General features: G+C 30.3%; 1 protein-coding gene across 2 annotated transcripts; it reads right to left on the bottom strand.

Annotated features, from left to right (window-relative positions):
• Positions 1-229: 229 nt before the first annotated feature.
• On the bottom strand, positions 230-22,803 carry LOC108688359 (membrane metallo-endopeptidase-like 1). Of its 2 annotated transcripts, none has more exons than XM_018194594.1 (10): positions 22,457-22,803; positions 8,665-8,804; positions 5,056-5,181; positions 4,181-4,426; positions 3,629-3,840; positions 3,267-3,443; positions 2,650-3,144; positions 1,979-2,270; positions 1,555-1,805; positions 230-660 (listed from the first exon to the last, which is right to left on the bottom strand). In XM_018194594.1, the coding sequence occupies exons 1-10, from the start codon at positions 22,486-22,488 to the stop codon at positions 322-324; spliced, it is 2,310 nt and encodes a 769-aa protein (XP_018050083.1). In that variant the 5' UTR covers positions 22,489-22,803; the 3' UTR covers positions 230-321. The 2 variants fall into 2 exon arrangements, with proteins under 2 accessions (XP_018050083.1, XP_018050084.1); XM_018194595.1 differs by having other exon boundaries at positions 5,056-5,148.
• Between the last annotated feature and the right edge of the window lie 903 nt (positions 22,804-23,706).

The raw sequence follows: 23,706 nt of genomic DNA, 5'->3' as shown, positions 1-23,706 counted from the left end.
TTAACCTCAGAAGTGACAATATAAATGCTTGGAAATTGCAAAAATATATATATAAAAAAAATAAATTATTATTTTCAAATAAATAATTAATTTTATAAATATGACGAAGCAGCTTAGTATCTGAGCTTAGTATCTGAGATAAAATGCTATCCTCTTTTTTAAAAAGCAAGAATGTCACGCATTTGAACGTGTCTCTAATACTGAGCTAAGAATACAATTGATTCTCTCAATGAAGCATTCAGCATGCGGAATTGTAACTTCTAAGGTTAAAAACGGAAGTCAGCCGGTATCGTTCACACGTATTTTGCCGACACCTGAGATCTACCACACGGTACATTTCTTCTCGGGGTTCATTCTGGAGCCAACCGGGCAATTAAAATCATGCGAGAACTCCTCCATGTTCGACAACGGTCCTCGAACGCGGAATTCGCCTGGGCTGTGGAAGCCCGTCGTAATTCGCAGCTTCAATGCTTCCGGTCGATACTTGCTGCACCAAGAATTAGCTGCACTTATCCAGAACAATTGTTCTGGGCTGTACGGCAGACCCGGTAATTTCTTCTCCGGCTTGTTTCGTTTGACCCATTCTTTGTATGCATAATAGGCCTCCTTTATGCCACCATTATCTGCGATATTCTCACCTTGTGTGTTTATCCCATTTAGCTGTAAAAACGTAATACATATTAAGTTTTTTATATAAAGAGAATTCGATATTATTTTTATGGGGAATCTTAAAATATTAATTTACTTTATATACACCTTAAAAATTATACAAATGTTTGCGTGTTATATTTATAATTAATAATTAATGTATTATACTTGATGATTATATCGCAAAATGAATAACAATTATGTTGATCATTCAATTGTTTTGCACATTTTAATTTTCTTCAATAAACTATTATTTTCTCCAATAAACATTATTTTTCGCATAATAAAAATTCATGGCCTTTTAAAGATACTACATATTTTTCTGAGTGTTTTCTGAAGTCATTCTTCTGCTTAATTTTGTATGACATTACGAAACTTCTGTTATCATTATCATTATTCTTATCGCTCATGAATATTCTAACATTCTTATAATACTGCTACGTAATGAATAAACATTGACTTGAACGATAACACAGCTCGATAAAAAAATCACTTTTTTTTTTCTTTGAAGTGCTGCAGTATAGATCTCGAATTTTTTGGCGCTGAACATGAGCGTTGGTAAAATTTGCGTAGCACATCAGGATTTTAAGTAAATTGAGATGAAATGGGCTAAAAATGATATTTTTGACTATTTTGAATATTTTTTCAGGAAAAAATTTATATATATAAATTATATATATAAAACATTTTTTCCTGGGTTTACAAAACAAAACTTTATTTCTCTAAAAGTTGACTGATCATAAACTTTAATTCATTTCAAATTGTACTCTTGAATTGTACTTTTAGAACATAGACTTTATTTATAAAAATAAGTTTTTGTCTTTTCCGTCAGAAATATATAAAAAATTCATGTAATATGAAAATAAACTTAATAAATATATATATATATGTAAGATATAATCTTACATTCAATCCAACTTCTTTCACGGAATAATTTCCATACTGATGAATTATACATTCAGCTCTCTTGAGATAACGCTTCTTCGTCTCTGACTCCCACCAGTCAACGAGATTACCTTCCTTATTAAATTGTCTGCCTTGATCATCAAAGCCGTGAGTAATCTCATGGCCAATAACAAAGCCGATGCCACCATAATTCATGTAACGTGGCCGATCATTGTTGAAAAATATGCCTTGCAAAATACCCGCAGGAAATTCTATGAAAAATTTAAAAATTCAGTACATAGCTACAAATAAAGAATAAGGAATTAAATTAATATAATTGTATAGATTTTATTATTTAAGTATCCGCCAATCATTGAAATTGTAAACATAATAACCTAATATGTTTACTGATGTTTCCAATATTTACGAGATTATTTATACTTACGAATACTGTTCTCAATCGACGAATAAAACGCATTGACGACAGCTGGCCTTCCATGACTTATCCATTCTGTCTTATTCACTGGCTTTCTCAGCCTACCAAATGAGAAATTCGTTCCAAAGATAGATAAATTAAAAATGTTTCCCACATAATCATCAGCACTCAATTCAAGTCCTTGATAAAATTCTTCAAGTTTTCTATCGTCTAACAATTCATTTGGATAGGCAATATGTGAAGTCATATCGGCTGCTTTTTCTAAAGCATTTTTTCTGGTTTTTTCATCCATCCAGTCCACCTAAAAACGTGTGTAATTTCGTTAAAAATCTACTAACATTTCTAAATATATGATAGAGATTTTTAGAATTAATATCTTTAACATATATTTAAGAATAAATATAGGTAATTAAATTCTCATTTCCAAGATTCTAATTTATTAATAAGATTCTAAATTAATTAATTTATTAATAATTTAAAAATAACATGTGACTTATATTTTTTCATCTTATTTCTATAATTTTAATTTATTGTAATTTTCAGATAAAAAGAAAAATATTTAAAAAGAAGAAAGATTTTTATTTTATTTTTAAAATGTTAATCCTAGATATAAGAAGTATCGATCACAAGATTTTTATTTCTTTTACAGTCTTAAATTTAAATTTTTGTGTTTCTCTCACCCTCTTCAGAATCTTTGTGAATTCCTGCCTGATATCATCAACCATTTCAAGCGCAGTTTTTTTCGCATCCTCCTTAAAGTACTTTCTTACGTACATCGAGCCGACGCTAATTGCCATGCTGCCAGAAACAATGTCAACGCACTCTTTCCATCTCGGTTCTCTCTCTGTTTTGCCGTTTAACTCCACTGTATATTTCAGTTGTCTCTTACGGATGTCATCCGTTAGATAGCTGATCGACGCAGCAGTTGCTCTCCAAAGTGCATAGTTTGCCTGCACCCTCTTCGGCGTAATACTGATTAGTTGTTCGAAGTCCTTTAGATAGCTGGGCACATTCACAATAACTATCTCGTCCTGAGTTAATTGTGCTTGCGGTGAGAGGATGGTATTAAAGTATTCCCACCATGGTATACTAGGATAGGCTAAGGACAGTTTATTCACAGTTATGGGATTGTAGAGGAGAGTCACGTTGCGCCGTTTTTCATTGGGCAGAGAGATCTGTGTGCATATTTATCCATTTAATCAATTAATCTATTTAATCAATCGAATGATGATTTAAAAAAATAATTTTATTAAATACTATTTAAAATTATTTTATATCAATACAAAGATTAACTTACATTTGCGAGCTTGATTTCAAATTCAAGGGATTCTTTTAATTCTGTGCGGGCTCGGTCGGGATTGGCTCCGAGAATTATAGCAATGTCCACCATGTATTTATAGTATGCTTGGACGATTTTCTCATTGAAACCTTTCGACAGATATTCGCGCGAGAGTCCGAGCGCTGCTTGATCGAGCTATAAAAAATTATCAATTTTTATTTGTGTGTACTGATTAAAAACAAATATCGTATTCGATTAGAAAAACCTATATTATTTTACTCAATATTATTTCATTTTACATATGATTATGTATTTATAAATTATAATCTTCTGCATTTGTCATGAATTTCATATTCCCGGGATAAAAGTTCCGTGCTTACGTCGATCAAACGCCTAGAGTTGTTCTTCAAGTCGACACTGACGCCGAAATCGATGAAATAATCAACTGAATAGCCCAGTTTCCGGAATTTGTAGACAGAATCTTTCCAAGTGAAGTCGCCATCATTCCATCTCTCGCCTTCCAGAACGGGCCAGCCACCGAGATTTTTTAGGTTGTTTAGTAATGGTGTCAAACCTCTCGCTTCGATAGCGGCTGAAAAAAAAAAAATATAATATATTTGAATGAAAAAGAATGAAAAAAAAAAAAATTTTATTTCAATTTGTATTATATTTTATTATCTTTTCTTTGGCGTTATATATTGGTTTTAAAAATAAGGATTTGCAATTATTCTTCTAACATTACGTATTAAAGTATCTCAATTATAGATAATTTTCTTTTAAAGAAATATATATAGTAAGATCAAACACTTCAGACGATTCGTGAAATAAATCAATAGAATTTATAATTTTGCTATGATATCACTGGATTCATTAAAAGAGTCTGTTGCATTCTTTAAGTTTGATGACTTATATTTCATGTCGCGGCTGCTTACTTTTATTCATGCAGGCCTTGTAGAAGTCTTTGGCAAGTCTAAACGGTCTCAGCTCGTTTGGAGAACTTTCTTCCTCGATACTGAGTCGCAGTTGTTCCTCGAGATCATCAACGATAGTAGAGAACGCAGTCACGCTAGTTTTGTCGTCGGGGATAATTGTGGATTCCAGGAATCCACCGCAGGCGAATTTGTAAAAGTCATCACAGGGCTCCACATTAGGATCCATATTTTTTATTACGTTAGAGGCTGCGATACATATATTGACAGATTAATTTAATTTAATATCTTCAAATTAGGAATTTCTTAGTTTTTAAATAAAATAATTTATAAAATTAATTTTTTTTCGTATAAAATATTGATTTTATTTACTTTGATGAAATATCTTTGATAAATAAATATTTTCTAACAAATCGATGATTGAATTTCGTGTTATTGATAAAAGCAACTTTTATATAGAGATAAAAATATTCGTTTTATTTATTGATAAAATTTCCGGTTATTAAACACACATACATGAATAAACATTACTGAAAAGAAAAATACCGGCTATCAAATGAAAATCAGTATGATATCTCAATATTAAATATATTAATTTATAATATGTAATTTATTTTCTTTTATGAACATATAATAAACTATTTTTTTATTCAGGTAAATACAGAATATATGATTGAATATATGAAATCATTTATTCAAATTTTATTTTATTTTAAATTTTCTGTTTTTAATCTTTAATGTTTTAAAGCCACACAAAATAGAGTTCTTTTTAAAAATATATCGATATCTATCTATTAATCATATGATGATACAATCTTACTAAAAAAAATATATTCAAATAGACAGGAAATTTAAGCTTCTCCGTATATTTTACTGACCTGTGTGAATGCATTCAGATGTTAAACAGACATCATTGCATTTCGCCATCAATGTTATGTTCTTCGGTGTTTCCAAACCGCTTAACGCCTCGGCTGTGGACGGTAGCATCTCTACGTTAACAGTATCTGTTCTCGTGCGGATGCAGGTGTGATTGCAGGTGCGAAAAAAATGCATAACAGCAACAAATTAATGAATGCGAAGCATCGGAACATACAAGCCGTGATAAAATTTAAACTGCATTCACAATGAAGTTTGATATTGTTTCTCTCTCAAGTTACTAGCATATGTATATTGTGTTGTATATGTTATATAATTAGATCCATTATCAATCCACTTTATCCATCTTTATCAAAAAATGAAAATCTCTTCCTCTTTTTTTTTCCAGAAAATTCCGCAGCGTATTTTAAAAAGAAGATCTAATTCTCTTGTAATGACAAAATTTGATAAATTATTTATATCTATATTATAATAATCAATATTATAATGATATAAATAATTTATCAAATTTTGATGCGACAACGGAAATCAATTTTATAAAAAATAAAAAATGAATTTTCTAAATCGGATGCAAAACCTGCATTGCACATTCAGAAACGATTTATTCCGTTCTTTTGTCTTTAAAATAAATGCTATTACGAGAGACGAATGAATGCATGAATTCCTGAAAGATTATCTTTTAACTGATTAAATTAATTGATTAGATTGAAATAAGTTTTATAATAGCGTTTCTCTCTCTTTCTCTCTCTTTCTTTCTTCTTCTCAATCCAATCGTCGTATTTACGTAAAGGTTGTACGATGTTTCACCAATTATTATTCTTTGTCGGATTGCGTATGTAAATACTACACGTGTTCACAGAAGAAAAGGCAACATCTATCAAAGGTAATATTAAACCGAGCTCTGACTCGTTTCGTATTCTTTCAATTTTTTAAAAACACTCCGAAAATATCTTGAATGCGTCAGTAATGACGCTATTGTAAGCTCGATGCTAAATCGATGCGCAATCAAAATATCAGGGGGGATTAAACTGACGTGATTACGTTTAACGGGCTTGTTACTATAATACAAATAGGCATAGCGAGTGAATAATTCTCAAAACAATATTTGTTCATTAGAAATATCAAAATGCGTCAGAATTACTCTTTTCTTGACTTGTCACTTCGATTTGCACGTCATGAATTTCGCGATTAAATCCATATAAAAACGTAAGGCAATATGTCGTAAGCAATAAAGAAATCGTTACTATTGGCCTTTCTATCGTGATTGGCCAATTCACTTATTACTTACCTACGTCTTACTGTTTTACGTTTTTGTGTATGCCATGGACTTTATCTTTTTAAGATAGTGCTATTTCTTCGTGGATTTAATTAATTTGGGACACGTCATTGTATGAAATATACGTTTTAATCAAATGATAGAGTTCTCTTGTAATCCAATGCGGAAATATTTTTGTAATGTAATTCTTTTTTTTTGCGTTTAATGAGCGGGTGAAGCATTTTTATATGAGGCGCCGATGTAGAAAATAAAATTTACGATGACCGCGCTGCAATTACGCGTCTTACTTTCGCACAGTTAAAATTTTTACGATGCGGGTACGTACCGTTATTGAATGGCTTCGATCGTAAACATATTCATCGCTTGTTGCATTAAAAAACATCTTTGGATCTTTCTTTCGAGATGTCAAAGAAAAACGACACGTGGATTCGTAAGAACCATGATAAAAATAATCATGATGATATTTCTAACGGCAATTAAAAGCGTACAATTTAAATACCATTAAAATCTCCATTAACATCTTCTGGCACCAAAATAAATTTTGCTTTTTTATTAGCAAAATTTTTATTACGCATTCTCCCTTCAAATTTAATTTGTAAATGAATAATTTATTTTTTATTAACGATGAGATACATACTAGGGATAATTCGAACTATTTCAATGTATTAGAAATTATTTTGTGTTTATAGATTTCTATAATAAATCAGAAATTTATCATTCTACGAATTGAAGTTAAAAGTGAAAATATTTTTTTGTCATACTAGATTCGCGAAATTAACATGTCATATTTTTAATTTTTTCATATAAAACAGGCAGGACTTTTTTTTATTTTGCTAAGGAATTGTAGAACTATAAAAAGTGTTACTAAAATTATTATTATTTTTTTATATTAATAGAACAACATGCTAACTTCACAATCCAAATGTATATGTATCTGCCAAATTAGCATGACTTTCTATTAACATAAAAAAAATAATGACAGTTCCAGGAGTATTTTCATAGCTCTTACTCATAAAAATAAAGAGAATTATACTAAAAAACCAAAATTGAAAAAGTAACAGTCGGAATTCTGTTTAAAAATGATTATAAAGCATAGAATTTTGTTAGAATTAATAAGAAATGTCGATGAAATTGTGATAAATTTTAACGCTTTTTTTCCCAGTGATGTTTTATATGTTTAAAGTCTATTAAAATTGGTAATTGTTGAAATTTTGTTTTCAAATGTTATTCGGTACAACTCGAACAGTACTAATGGGAATCACGAATTTTTTAATGATATAAAGTTTTTGTATTTGTCAAGTTTTTGTATTTGTGTGTTGTGTCACACACAGGAGTTGAAAGCAGATGTGTTTAAAGGATTAAATTTATTCTAGATTTTTGCAAGTTGCATATCGCGTAAGCTGTTACAAAAGTCTGTCGCTGCTATATTGCAAAGAATTATGATTTGCTCATTACTAGCAATTTCGCTTCAGGCATTAATGCAATTGGATGATGTTAAGTAATGTCTTTGGCGCAAAGGGAAACTAACGTACGTTTTAAGATGTCGGTGATACTTAGTTGTTGCAGATGCAGGATCGGGATTTACAAATTAAATTGGAATAGGTAAAATGAGGTATTCCCTTTAAAAAATTTAATGTTACAAGAACTTCATTATAGTAAAAGACAAAAATTGTCTTAATGTTATTAATATTATTCATATTTTACGCAATTAAAAAAATCGAATACTTTTTAAAAGTAAAATCTGAGAAGATTTTATTAAGCTAAATCAGATCCTGCATGCAGAAATGTCATATAGTCATAGCCTTTCACAAACAAATACGAAACACATTATATGCTTAGATCTTCTTTACTATTGTGCGTTTTAAGATTATAATTTTATTTTATAAAATAAATCGTGAGGAAAACAAAACAAAATTACATCATTTAATTGATATTAAAAGTTTAAAAGTTTAAAATATTAGAGATATTCAGAATTATAAATTGATTTATAAATATTTTCTTTACCGTTTTGAAATTCAAGAGATATATTTCAATATCTTATTTTAAATTTTTTTTGCTGAATCATTCTGTATATCTTTCTGTACATCATTTCTAAATAAAAGCGTATAACAAAAGCAACATTCAATATTTTGATGATTCAGTTTTGAAATAAAGAAGATCTAAGCGATTCATAAAAAGCAACACGTGAGTGAGGTTTTTTGATTTCAACATAATTTTTATAAAAAATGAAATATGTCTCGCTTTTGTGCTTCTCAGACAATACTGCATACTTGCAACATGCATGGTGAACGGCTTATGTTGCACTATAGGTCACTATAAAAATAAGTACTCTTACCGGACTTGGTGTTGCATGTCGTGTTGGCCGCCAAAATTCCGATGGCGACCGCCAAAGCGATGCACAAGAGGAACCCGGAAATCGCTATCACCGTTAATCCACGTTCCAAACCGGACCGCCTCTTCCACCATGTCGGGTTTCTGCATAAAAATCATAAAATGAAAGAAAAACGACAAAATAAAAAAATATTATATTATTATCCTTAAATTATATCCCTAAAAGTTTAATCACATATCACATATATTTAAAAAAATATATATGATTATAAGCTGTTTTAAAAATATTAAATCAATAACAGGGTATTCTCCATTTTTTTCCAATATTTTTATCCTGATTTGTAAAATATTTGGGCCCAGTTCAACTTCCAATTCTAGAATCTAGGAAAGAGATAAGAAATTGAATCTCGGTTAAGAGTTAAGGAATGTGAGTTGTGAAACTGGGCCTTAGTGTGTAATATTTAAGACTGAAGAGGAAGGATTTTTCTTAATTCTCGTATTTTATAAACTTAATTTTACATACTTTTAAATTAAGAATTTCGCAATTATTTGAACGTATTGCACGTGTCGAGAGCAAGATATTGTTGCGACTTACTTTAAGTAGTATGCTTTGTAACACGAACTGCAAAATCCTCTCGCTGTAATCCTCACGATAATTATGCATCGTATTTCCGAGTTTAATCGCACGTGAAACAATGTTCGTCATCTACGTATATTCTCTATGTATAAATAATGTATTGTACTATCGAATCCTGCATTCTATACTATATATCATTTCCATGCATATTAGAAATATATGTACATAATTTGGCATTATATGCGAAGAAATATATGTACATCTGCACATGGAACCGTACATCGTTTACATAATGTAAATAAGGGTATTATGAAAAGATCAGTTATTTCTTGTCGTTTGCCTAACAAGAATATAGGATATCGTTGCTCAAAGATATCGTACTTTTTTTTTTATTTTTCAATTTTGCGAAATTGATTCTTCTTCTTCTTCATGCGCTTTTATATCGCGTATGTATTTATATCGCGTGTGCTGTCGACGCGCAGTAAAATGCCACTTAGATCTAAAACACATCGGAATTTATGGATTGCTTTTCCTATCCGGCGAGAGAATTATTTTTTACGGTGGAGAATTCGCGTAACGAACGAAAGGCAAACCGCAGTCGGATTTTTATCTTCATCCCAGCCGCGCGCCATTTCTGCGTTTTATGTTTACGATCATCTCGCGAGATCGTGGCGCATTAACTTCTTCGCATAATCGGCTATCGAGACCTTGTCCGAGAACGCGATGAGAAGTACAAACAGACTAAAATCGAGTGTACACAAAAATGTTGCAATGCCTCCGTCAAGATTCTTGCAAAATTTTTGCATTTAGATAAAAAAATAAGACAGTAATTTCTGTAATGATAGTAGTACTATTTATAATATGTAAGTACTTTTTAATCTTTCGAAGCTATGAATTCATAATATTAACTTAAATTTGTCTATTCTTCTCACATCTTTTTTTAAATAGTTGCGCAAAGTATAGATTTCACCGATGATGTAAGAGCAAGAACAAACAATTGATTTATCTTGATCAAAAGTCATAATTTATTATTGAATTTATCTTTCTTATTACACGGTTATTTATATAACTATGTTTATATTTATATAACTTATTATGTTTCTCGGATTTAAAAAACAATCGTAGTTTTAACTGATTGTTTTCTAAATCATAATATCAATTCGGAAAGAAAATCGTTTACATCGGCAATCTCAGAATTTGCAATTATTGTATTTACGCAAGAAATGATCAATATGCAATAGCAGTTATTGATTTTTGCCCTGTGTGTTTTTATCTCGCAAACAATGCGCGATGTATCCACGTGCGCGTAACGTGTAAATACATCGAGTGTAGATACTTATAGGATAATAGAGATGGCATAATGGAACTTATAGTGCACATAATGCAACGATGAGTGTATTGACCTCATCGAGAAGCAACGACACACACCGAAGCATCCTCTGTTGTGTAATATCGGAGTCAATGCCGCGTATCGTCCGCATTTGATGCCCGACCTTGACCCTTACAGTATAAACGAATTTATGAATTTAGTACAAGAGATCGCGGTCCGTATTCCATATTTGTTGCGTCACTAAACAATTTTATATATTTATCAATTGAGAGAAATAATTTTATCTTCAGTTAAAGCAGATCTTAATATTTAATAATATTAAATACAAATTTTTGCTAATATACACTATTAAAAATAAAATGTTAATTTTAACTTAAAGATATATAGTGGAGAGACTTTCTGAGACTTTTAACATTTTTGCATGTCTCAAAAAGTCGACTATACATCTTTAAGTTAAAATTAACATTTTATTTTTAATAGTGTATTATTTCAGTTTTTTAAACTGGCGCGCCGATAAAGTTTATCTAAATTGAAATGTAATCGCGAACTGAAGGTGAAATTCATCTCAAATTAAATTAATTGTCCATTTCAATAAGATTTAATAAGTGAAGGTAATAAGTTTTAAAAACTTATAAATAATTGCAAAAAATTAATATATTTATATACCGTAATGGCATAAGAAAAGAAGAGGAAACTTGATATTTGTTTTGAGATTGAAATGTTACATAAAAAAAGTTATTTCTAGAAAATGAGGAAAAATTGTACATTATTGCTCCGTCTAACAGTTGAATCAGGATGAAAAGATCAGGATGAAAGGTCGTAGGTAATTTTTGTTGGTCACTATTCGATCGTTATTACATACGTATGTTTCAAAATAACTGCATATCAAAATATCAATGAAGTGGAAGATTGTGGAAAAGCGATAGAGTATGATTATCCTTTGATTTCGCGGTATTTACCCCCAGGGCTCGGCGAGAAATTGCGGTATTCCATATTTGTCGCGCCACTAACCAAGCAATCAAGCCTCATCGTCGGATCGCGATAGATTGATCGGCGAGGCGACTATATGCGAAATTAACGTACATATAAGATCATATCTATATCGCAATTGAGTTGATAGCAATATCCGCGTTATAGAATATTCTGGTCTATGAGTTTAATGACTTAACGTGTGTAATTATTATTGTGTTAACAAAAAAAGAGTTCAATATTCAATTAATTTGCATCAATATTATATTTAAGGATTACAAATATATATATATATATATATCTCAAGTAGTGCGCATTAAACTGTTTAATAACGTTTCTATAAATTTATACTTAGCACATTCTTTTATATAGAATTTGCGAATCTATTCCAGTTTCGACACCTCACAGGGATAAAAGTGACAAAAACTCACCGAGTAGTCGAAGTCATTATAGTAGAAGATATAATTATTTTTCTAGACACGCCGACATGTACATTTTTGCAGATAATCACCTGACGACATTGACGAATTGAATGTGAAAATAACTATACTTTTAGCAATCCTGCGATAAACTTTGATGCTATATATACTGTATGCGTAATCGTGCATAAAATAAGAAATGGTTGATTCTTAAAATTATATTTGAATTCAAATTTTTCCTCGAGTTGTATTTCTTTTCACGTATTTATAAAAAAGGCTCAAAATATTACGTTCAGTAAAAAATATATTTTTAATTTAATTAAAACTATTTAAGATATTAGAACTTCCAGACTAAGACCCGACTTTTCATTTTCTAATTTAACTCGTGATTAGACTTAACCTGATAATGTAAAAATTGTTTTTTTTCTAGCTATGTTTAATCACTAAACTGATTTTGTAGTGAATAACTTTTAAAGTTATCACTACACAATCCAAATTCATGTTGATAACAAATATGTTTATTTATCTATTACAGTAAAATTAATGATAATTATAAGTTTTAACTAAGCTTGTTTAATAAGAAGACAATGGTCAAAAGTTGATAAGAATTGTAATTGTGGAAATCTTCGATAACAATTGACTCACCTCGGTGAAACGCGTATTCCCTCCACTTTTTATCAGACTTCAGTTGGCAACAGTCGATGGTAAAACTATTAGTTTAGTGATTAATCATGATTAGAAAAATACAATTTTTACATTATTAAGTTAAGTGAGGTATCGTTAAAGTAAATTAATATAAATTAATGAGATAATTAAAAATCCGGTCTAAATCAGTTTATAAAATTATACATCGCGATCACTTATATAATTTTAATAATATAATTATCGAGTGCAATTTTTAAGTTCCCTGAAAAGTGAGAAGGTAATCTTAGAACAGAGTGGTTTCTATTAAAATGACTGCTTCCATTCTCATTGTTCGTATAATCAGCGTCCTACCTCTCGTCGCATAGAAAATCGATTCGCATAGTATAGGTGTTATCGGAACACCCCGTTGCCCTCCATCGAGCATGCTATCCTCGCGGATACATTCACCGGTGCACGTGACGGCCCCGACAGAGTACCGCGACCGCGAAACTGTGTCGCCACAGGACCGACGGAAAGGCAAAACGGCGCGAGCTGCATCGTAATGAAGAGACGCACGAGTAAGAAAGACGCGCGTGACATCGTCTTCACGTGCCATGACCTGGCGCCTCTTAATCGTCTTCCTGACCCTCTTCCCTCTATACGTTAGAATACGCTACTGTCTACATTGTGTCGCTTGATGCAACGTTAATTCCGGAATAGAGCTACAATGAATGCGTCCGCGTTTACCTCTTCAATCGTATAAATAATTATTCCTTTTGTTAGAAATGAGAACACGGCGCTGCTAAATATTAATCAATATTAACTAATGATAGAATTGACATTTTCTTATTAAATTAGTCACACTGAAAAAAAGAGTCTAGCAGTAATTACCAAATGAGTGATATAATGTCAATCAAAAAATTAATTAATATAATAAAAAATAGTATTTGTTAAATATTTAGTAATTATTACAAAATAGTTAGTTATAATATTGTTTTATAATTATGACTTACTAAATTATTTATATTTTTTAACTTATTAAATTATTACATATATTTATAGATAAGTAAAATTATTTTTTATTGTATTAATTGAACATTTGATCGAAATTGTTTCATATTTCACTTAATATTTGATAATTTCTACTTTCTTATTTTAGTGCATAATTTTTTGATGTGTTGTAATTTTCTCTTTGGGAAATATTTTGATTCAATTTGTAATCATCGCAAGAATTATTTTAATTAATATTAACAAGAAAAAAAAATATATATAAAATATAAGGCATGTTAAGTTTTCGTTATAATATTTATAATTCTGTCATAAATAGATTGATTGAAAATTATTGGTAGGTTTGTTATTTAAAATCCCGATTGCTTAGATTGCTGCTATTTTCTCGCAGTTTCCAAATCCTTTGGCCCTTATTATGAATGTTTGTTTCATTATCTCAACAAACGCGTCGTATTTTCAGCATCATAGTCTTATTATCTTTACGGTTCATTCAAAACTGATCGTACATTATAGTTCATTGATCTAGTATCTTTTTATGCTTTTGTTTCATTTCTTCGCTCCGTTCATACTCGCGATATCGCACGACTCCTCGTGGATAGTTCTGATAACAGTATATTTTCCAATTCTCGTAAATTACACGATAGCACATTGTTGCCTGACTCCGCGAGTATTATAATGCACGAGGTAATCAATCCCCACCAATGCGTCGCTTGCTAGATATATGGTTCTTCAAGTTCTGTGCGAGAAAACGCAGTATATAATGCATTGTACTGTAAATTACTACTTTTAATTGTATATTAATTTATTATTATATAACGATATTCATTCGTCAAGATTCAGCTCTGATAAAAATACTTTTATAGGAATAAAATAACAATATAAATATAATAAATGTAATAAAAATTATAACATAAAATTATAAAATAAAATTGCATAAAGAAAGCTAAATAAAATTGTATCTGTTTAGAGACTATCTGTGTTCAATCTTTGTAAATTCAAAAGGATCTTTCAGTATTATTTGTATACATTTTTTGTGAATCAATTATATGTTAATTGTTGATATAATTCAAGAAAATGAATAATTGGAAAGAATTTCACGTTTATCAAACAACGTATTATTTTTAATATAAAATATCGAAAGAATGAGAAACGCTGATGACTTAAAATTTGTGTACGCGAGTATCATGTGTATAAAATTTTTTAACGGGATATCAGGTGAGATGTATTTTTGACAAGTGTCATAAGCTTTCACGTGTTTTCGATATTCCCGTTGTACGACAACGAGGTCGATCAGGGGCCAGTTTGAGTGGGCGCGGAACAACGGATAACGACGATGAAGATGATGACGGTGTAACGGCAGATTTTCGCATTGGAGAAGGTCGCGTTTAAGCCAAACAGGCATTTTACTCTCAATTTACTTCCAATTATCAAATTATGGCAGTTAGCGTGCAGATTAGCGTGACTTTTCCGACCTTTGTAATTCGCGTCTCGTGTAAACCGCAAGGTAAAAGAGGAAGACCTCTTTTAAGATGGCGAAATTAATTCTGATTGTCGTTCTTGACGAACCACTGCGATTGTGATGGATTCTCTGGACATGTTTGGAATATCAATATGCCGCGCCTAGCATATTTTACGAAAGCTGAAAGAATGCTGTTGAAAGTCATGAAAGATTTTTTCGGACACGGTGTATCTCTTGTGAAACTTGATACATAACAACTGTTACAACGATTGATGTGTATTCCAAAAATTAGCATTTCCTTCTAAATGTTTTATTTACTGAATAAATAATATAATATATGTATTTGCTGTAACGTATTTTTTCTAAATCTTGGAATTTTTAATGAAACAATCTATTATAATATTTCGAATAAAAAAAATTTTGATACATATTGTGAATAAATAATAAATTATAATAAATATGTGATTTAATATTTATATAGAAATGGGAAAGAAAGAGAATAATAAGAATATAGAACTTATAAGTTTGTCATTTCAATTTATATGAAAAAATATGGGTTACTGATCATTCATTATCTTACAGATCATGTATCATGTAATTGTATAATACTGTATTAGTAATTCTGGGCGAAAACATGAAAATGTTCAGCGATTCTTACGCGAGTTGATTCCTTCATGATTTTCGCAAGAAGAAAATATGAATGAATCACTGAATATGAATAAGATTTCCTTTGTCTTTTACAAATTAAGTTTCTATATAAAAGTAGAAGTATACTATTTTATCAAAGTAATCATCAAAAGTAAATTCGGGAAACTTTATAATGTTCGCCATGTGATGGAAAAAAAATTTCAAATTCTTTGTATCGAAACTTTTGTCAAAAGTTAATATACAAATGTTCAAAAAAATGTAAATATTATATATTATATATAATAATATTAATATATGTATATAGGATTATACATAATATATTATATTCAGTTATCATTACGATGATTAATATATTTTCAAAAGAGTAAATAAAAAGTCTCCAAGAATTTATGACATGGCTTCGATGCTTTTTCTAATCTGCGTATTCTTTTTTTTTATTATCTCGTATAAATATTCCATAACAAGTGATAAGCGTATGCGTGAAGATAACAATTTGTGTACGTGTGAAATGAGACAACAAAATATTATATAACTTTTATAACTTTATCATCTCTTTAACATAATATTTTGCTGTAAGTTGTTTATAATGGCGGATAAATATCATTTATTTACAAAAATTTAAATATATTATCTACAATTGTAGGCACAAAATTATAAGCATTTAGATGTATTGTGCACAAAATATTCATATAATTATGTGTCGCCCGCAAAATACATTGTTAAATTTACACTTTCGTGAAATCGATTTATCCGAAAGTTGGTTTATCCAACAAGGAAGTTAAATGGGATTGCTCAAATTTTACATACATATTGCATCGCGACGGCGTGGCTGTCGTAACAATGTAATAACTCGATACAAGCGTTTGTAAACTTGCACCATGAGTCGTAAACGCTTCCAATGTTCGGCGTACCTCGTAAGAGACTTTCACCTCGTGCAAACCAATTATACTTATAAACTCTATGAGTTCGTTTTACTTTGCTACTACTTATTTATGACATGTGTTCGTTTCTTTCTCAATATTAAATTATTTCCGTACACAAAACAACACAAAAATTTCTATTCGATGAGAAAGCCATTTGTATCATGATCACATCTTGCGTTCATTTTTAAAAATAATTTTATATATTTTCAAGTATCAAAGACTAAATATAAAGTTATAGTTAAATTATAAGACTAAATATAAAGTTAAACGTGCAATATTCCCCGTTTAGAATTGTATAATAATATATAATTATATAATTATATAATTTTAATTATATTGTATAACATGTAATAATTACATGTCAAGCTGTACTTTTAGTTAGTGTATTTTTTGTTATTTTTCAAATAATTATAAATTACTGCATATTATATATAATATAGTATATTGTTACTATACATTTAGTTCTGATTAATTCTGAGCGGTTAATTCAAATTGCTATATAAACTTTATATATAAAGGCATACTGTAAAGTTGAAAGCTCCTAAATAACGCTCCAGACCACAACAAATATTACCTCTTATGCAACAATCAACGTCGTATGGATATTCAATCCCCAATGGCAGAGAATTAATTCTGAAAATATTCTTCTTTTTTATACATATTGAGAGTATAAATTAGTTCGGTCTGTTTCCTAAAGAAGTTGGCTTCAGTTGTTGTGAATGGTTCATAGCTGATTTTGGCGGTTTCAGAAAGAAAGATTAAACATCTGCTAATAATATTCAGTTTATATCGCTTTGAGTTTTATATAAAAACCTTGATTTTTACTGTGTTTGAAATGTCGAATTTGGTATTAATCAAGCAGCATTTGCGGGAGGTTTTGATTTTCTGCTTTAATTGGAAGAAAAGTGCGGCTGAAGCCCATCGAATGCTTGTCGAAGTTTATGGTGACACTGCTCCAACTGATAAATTATGTAGGGAATGGTTTCGACGTTTCAAGGATGGAGATTTCAGCGTTGAAAACAATCCTCGCTCTGGACATCCAAAAAAATTCAAAGACAAAGAATTAGAGGCATTACTCGAAGAAGTCAAACGCAAGAAGAGCTTGCAGAATCATTGGGGATAACTCAACAAGCCATTTCTGTACGATTTGAGAGCTATGGGAATGATTTAAAAACAAGGAAATTGGGTGCCTTATGAATTAAAACCGAGAGAAAGGCGATTTTTCACTTGCGAACAGCTGATTCAAAGACAAGAGAGAAAAGGTTTTTTGCATCGGATTGTGATTGGAGATGAGAAGTGGAGATGAGAAGTATTCTACGACAACCCCAAGAAGAAAAAATACTACGCTAAGCCCGGTCAATCGTTGCCATCGACTTCAACATCAACACCATAGCCGAACATTCATGGTTCGAAGATCACGCTCTGTATCTGGTTAGATCAAAAGGATCTTGTTTACTATGAGCTGCTGAAACCTGGCGATTCCATTATGGGCGATCGGTATCAACTATAATGATTTGTTTGAGCCGTGCATTGCACGATTGAGAAAAACGGCCGGAATACATGAGCAAAGATATGATAAAGTTATTTTTCTTCATGATAACGCTCGGCCTCATGTCGCTAAAGTCGTAAAAAAATATTTGGAAATACTCAAATGTTTTACCGCACCCGCCGTATTCTCCGGACATTGCTCCTTCTGATTATTGGTTGTTCCGAAGGATGCAGCAAGTCACCGGTTTATTTTTTTCGCAGAAATCGAAAATTGGCTCCAAAATTGGATCGCCTCCAAAGACGAGTCATTTTTTCGAGATGGAATTCGAAAATTGCCTGAGAGATGGGAAAAAGTAGTAGGCAGCGATGGACAATATTTTAATTGATCTGTTCATTCATTTTGTTTTGAAATAAATGCACAAAAAACGGACCGAACTATAATAATTTATACTCCCAATATATAAATTTTCGGGAAAAAGAGGAAAACACTGAACAATCGTCATCCGAGAAGAATGAGAATTATAAAAAAAACTTTAATTTTCATCTTAAGGCCCAATTATGAGGATTCAAGCTATCATTTCATCATTTTATAATCAAAATCTTTTATTTTTTGTGAGAAATCATACTGCGCTTTTTATTTTATTCGATGTGGTTTTTTAAATATGAGTAATTTAAATTGACACATGATACTCGCGTACACGAATTTTAAATCATCAGCGTTTCTTTCGATATTTGATGTCAAAAATAATATGTTGATACGACAAACGTGAAATTCTTTCCAATTATTCATTTTCTTGAATTATATCAACAATTAACATATAATTGATAATTCAAAAAAGATATATACAAATAATACAAAAGATGCTTTTGAATTTATACACAGATAATCTCCAAATAGATATAATTTTGAAGTTCAGTGTGTTTCTCTGGTGGCACTGTCGCGTATTATATTCGAAAATTGAAATTAATGACAACGTAGCTGGAACATCCTTAAAATGTCTGTATAAATAACTTTAAAATTAAAAGTCCAAATAACTTTAGGATATATTTTAAACGTCCAGCATACATAAATCGGACTTTTCCAGACACATTTCAGATGTCCAAGGACATCAAATTATTGCTTGGACTTAAATATCATGGCGATACTGTTATTATCATATATAATTACAATATTATTATTATTATTACATAATTGTAGTATTTTATATAATTGCATTTGATAACAACGGTGTTGTAAAAAAATAAATTCCTTCGTGGAAACGCCACAAAAATACATTTTTAACGACACTGTTGTTATCAGATGCAATTATATGCAATAATGACAGTATCATCATAGTGTTTGAGCCTAAGTGACAATTCGATATCCTTGAACGTTCAAAATATGTTTCCGAAATATATCTTGCAAATTTTAAATTGCAACAGTGCACGAATTATAAAAATTTTTTTGTGTTCGCAAATAATAGCCGCAATATGTTACGCGATTTTAATTTTATGAGTCAAGACGAATTTCCGTACCCTTGTACGTTAAGTGGTTTCTTTTCATACGAGACAAGTTATCAAGAAGGAACGTATTTTGCTGACTTTTATGATATATTCTTTACGTCTGCAAACGCAAGGTCAAGCTTGTCAAGAAATGGTATAACACATAACTATATGAATATTTATTAACGTAAAGGAAGTTTGTTAAGGCTAATACTTTTTTCTGCAAGAAAGGATTTTTAAAATAATTTGATTACTTTTTTTTATCTCTATGCGGCGCAATGGCCGGTTCTCGGCGTAACATCAACGCCTGGTACGTTTTATCACTGATTGTCCCTGCGTGCATTGAAATCGCGAGATTTCTCGTTGCGCTAAAATGTCATGTTCTTTCATTTGCATATTTGAACCATAGCTTAATAGACTTGCTCATGTCGGTACTACGATTTGCAACGGTAGCCGATAAACATTAATGCTGCGATACGATATTGGATGTCAGCTTACTTTACATTTGTTTAATAAGAAAAAATGTGGTTCTCAAAATAAAAATAATTATTAACTTCACATTTGTTATTATAATTATATCATAATTTATTATTTATGAAACTGATTAGATTGATTAAAAAATTTTCATAATTTTTGATTATTTGCCTTAGCTTGGCAATAACAGTGTTTTATTCCATGTTAATTGCAATATTTATTTTATATAATAAATGATTTAATATATGATAAAATATTTTATTATCTGAACCTTAGTCGTAAGAAAAGATATTTGAATAATTGAATTTTATGGATAATAATAGCTTAATTTTAAGTTTATTTATTCGACAGGTACAAATGTAATAAATGACCTCTTTTATCTGTTTTTTTTATTCCGTTCCATTTTTCCAATTATTCTGAGTTACTAGTTTCAACTCGAATGTTTATTTTTTTTTTCTAGATAACAGATGTTTGAATAATTGACATTCAGATAAACAATATTTGTAATAATAGAAGTTCTATTGTGTTTAAATTTAATCAATTTTATTCTAATTATTCATAAAAGTAAAAATTGTAATTTTTCTACTCTCTACAAAAAAAAAAATATAAAACATAGATGATATGACATTAGGGTACTTTGACGTGTAAATCAAGATAACAACAAAGTAGAATGCAAGATGTGCAAACTGCGAAGAAGTTAACAGATCTCGTATTAGTCTTATTAGCACAAAGTAAAGTTTGCTTGCCATAATTGCAAGACAATGTCTTACATAATCATCATGATATGATCAAAACAATGACAATGAAAATAATATATCAAAGAATACTTATATTGTATAACAATATCTTTTAAATTAAATAGAATTTAGAAATAAGTTTATAAATACACCATATACATTTAACGATTCATCGAATGGAAATTTACATAATGGACATAAAATGTAAGACCAAAACTAGATTACATTTGATGCAAAATTGTGGCAGGTCAACGTCTGCAAGCGTAAGATATCTATTTTGCATTAAGGTATCAGTATATTTCTCGTACAGAAATTGTTTTATAATTTTTTATTTAAGATGTTGTATTACAGAAAAATAAAACTCTAAGAATGTATTGGATCAAAGATCAATAATCGATAATTCGCATGATAATCGCGATTCGTTATCGGATTTAAGGACGCTTTCATCTCTTATGAAATACTCTCCTCGCATTCCGATTTATCTTATCGAGTTCCAAACGACCAGTTTTTAACAACATTGCATAAGTTGCGGACATGTAATCCATGGTAAAACTTTGTTAATACACAAAGAAAAAATACAAAAAGTATCTGTTCTAGTAGTGATAGCATGTCAGCAGTTTATAACTGTCAAACACGTGTCTTTCCATGTAAACGTATAAAAGTTTTCTATTTATAGATAGAAAAGTTAAAAAGATATCTCCGCGAAAAATGTGTGTGTGTGTATGTGTGTGTGTATGTGTGTGTGTATATGTGTGTGCGTGCGCGTGGTGTGTGTGTGTGTGTGTGTGTTGTTTACGTAGAAAAAGAATAAAGTCTGAAATGAAATGAGAAGGAACTTTTTATTATCTGCTTGCGTCTTAAAACATAATTTATGAAAAGTCTTAAATTTTTAATCACTTAAAAAATAAAAATTTATTAGGGAGGAAAAATATGTATTGTGTATTGTTTCAAAAGATTTATAGATGTACTTGAACTCTAAATGCGTGGATCAATATTCAATAAAAGATTCAAAATATTACTGTTACACAAGCAACGATAGTTGATTGTTGTAAAAATTTTGTATATTTTGCAGAATGGCTGAAAGCTTTTGTAACTTTAACTGTTATTCATATAATAGTATCAATATTTTTATTATTCTTTCTGAAATTGAAATAATAATTTGCATTAGTTATTAATTGCAATAAATTGTATTTTAATATGTCAATAAATTATACAAGCCAGAAGCAAATAATAAGAATCAATATATTTTTAAGAATATATTTTTTATCATTATTTTCTATGAATAATTTAATTTCAAAAATAGTATTTATTCGATTTCTCTAACTGTAAAGTTATAAAATAGTTTTGCATATTGCCGTATTATGAAAATTGCATTAATTTATTAAATTGCATTAATTTATAAATCCAAGCAGAACAAGTCATTACAATATCAAAATGAAGTCAAAATGACTCCAAAATTTCATTTTAGAGTCACTTTGACATCATTTTGACGTCATTTTAATGTCATTTTGCCATTACCATGACTTGTTGTTCTGTTTGGATATAGATAGGTGCACTTAGAACGAGAAAAATTGTTCGGGGAAACACTTTGGTCAACGATCATTATTGCTATCGGTAATAATTGCTGTTTTGAGTAAATAATTATTGCAGCAACTCACTTGATAACCGTTTGCTTCATGCTATTGGTCATCGTGACTAGATTGTTTTCTATCTTATATCTTGGATATGTCTTTTTGCCTGAGTCTCACTAGCACATAACCACACACTCTTCCGTCTTGTGTTCTTTTCTTTCGTCCCGGCTTTTACTTCAGCCACGAGAGAGAGAGAGACCCACGGTCGTTTCCGGGATATCAACCGGAAACTTCTCGTGGCCGTTATGTTTTTCTCGTTCTTCTCACGATTTTTCCGTTATCTATTTGACGATCTTTTCCGGAAGAAATCAAAGAGAGAAGGAGACCGTAAAGGGAGGTTGTTGCCTTCCTCTGAGATTCAGATACCAATCTGTTTGGACTGTTAGCGTCGAACTGAAGTAGCGCGCGCGCTTCTGCTCGTATTTAAACGTCCTCTCCCTCCCTGTTGCGAACTCTCTTTCCCTCTCTCTGTCTCTCTTTCTCGTATGGAAGTTTCAGCGTTTCTCTTACGAGAACATTTCACCAGTTTGAACGAAAATCCGAGAAAAATGTATTCAATGCGTCCTTTCAAATTTTAATTTGTATTTTTGAGATAATTTTTTTAAATTTGTATCTTTATATTGTAAGATACGTTTGAAGAGAAATTTTCGTAGTACACATTTTAGAAGTATTTTCAAAGAAACTAATTTGAAAAAAACTTTTTTGTGAAAAAAATCGAATTTCTTTTTTCATTCTCCTCTTTCTCTTCCTCTTTAATTAATATATTTTTTTTCAATATAAATTGTCAATATGAATTACCGAGCTGCTAATCTTAATCCAAATATGTATCAATTAAAATAGAATTGATAGAACAAAGTGAAGAAATTCTGAAGAAAATGTCGAGCTCTGCTCTTAAACTCTAAGTTTAAGCTCTGCATACTACTGATTCAGTTGATTTGAATATCAAGGAGATACTTCCTCATTATAATGTGCTTGATGATTTCGATTTGTCACTTTGGTTCAAGAAACATCACGATGCGAATCTGACAGAGCAATTTTGAGAAATCTATTATGATAAGTGCAGAATTATAGTCGTTTGTAAATGTTGTCATTGCGTGATGCTGCAAGAACTTTTAACAATGTAATTTATTTCGAACGTTCCAGGAATTCTATACTTCGGTCTGCAATTGTGCACACTTAACTTGTTTAGAAATATTATTTATTTAAAGAGTGATTATTTACTCTTCCTCATTTTTTTAAATATTATATTAAAAATATCAATAAATATCATTAAATAT

Source organism: Atta colombica, unplaced genomic scaffold (assembly GCF_001594045.1).
Source record: "Atta colombica isolate Treedump-2 unplaced genomic scaffold, Acol1.0 scaffold229, whole genome shotgun sequence".
In the NCBI taxonomy this organism is placed as follows: domain Eukaryota; kingdom Metazoa; phylum Arthropoda; class Insecta; order Hymenoptera; family Formicidae; genus Atta; species Atta colombica.
This window is presented reverse-complemented; position numbering and strand designations above follow the sequence as displayed.

Bases quoted from the DNA above. Each gene is read 5' to 3' on its own strand.
- LOC108688359 (XM_018194594.1), bottom strand. From the start codon at position 22,488: ATGACCAATAGCATGAAGCAAACGGTTATCAA. The intron at 8,805-22,456 runs GTGAGTTGCTGC...ATTTTTATGCAG, and splicing joins ATGAAGCAAACGGTTATCAA to AAACCCGACATGGTGGAAGA. The intron at 3,444-3,628 runs GTAAGCACGGAA...AATTTTTTATAG, and splicing joins ACTCTAGGCGTTTGATCGAC to CTCGATCAAGCAGCGCTCGG.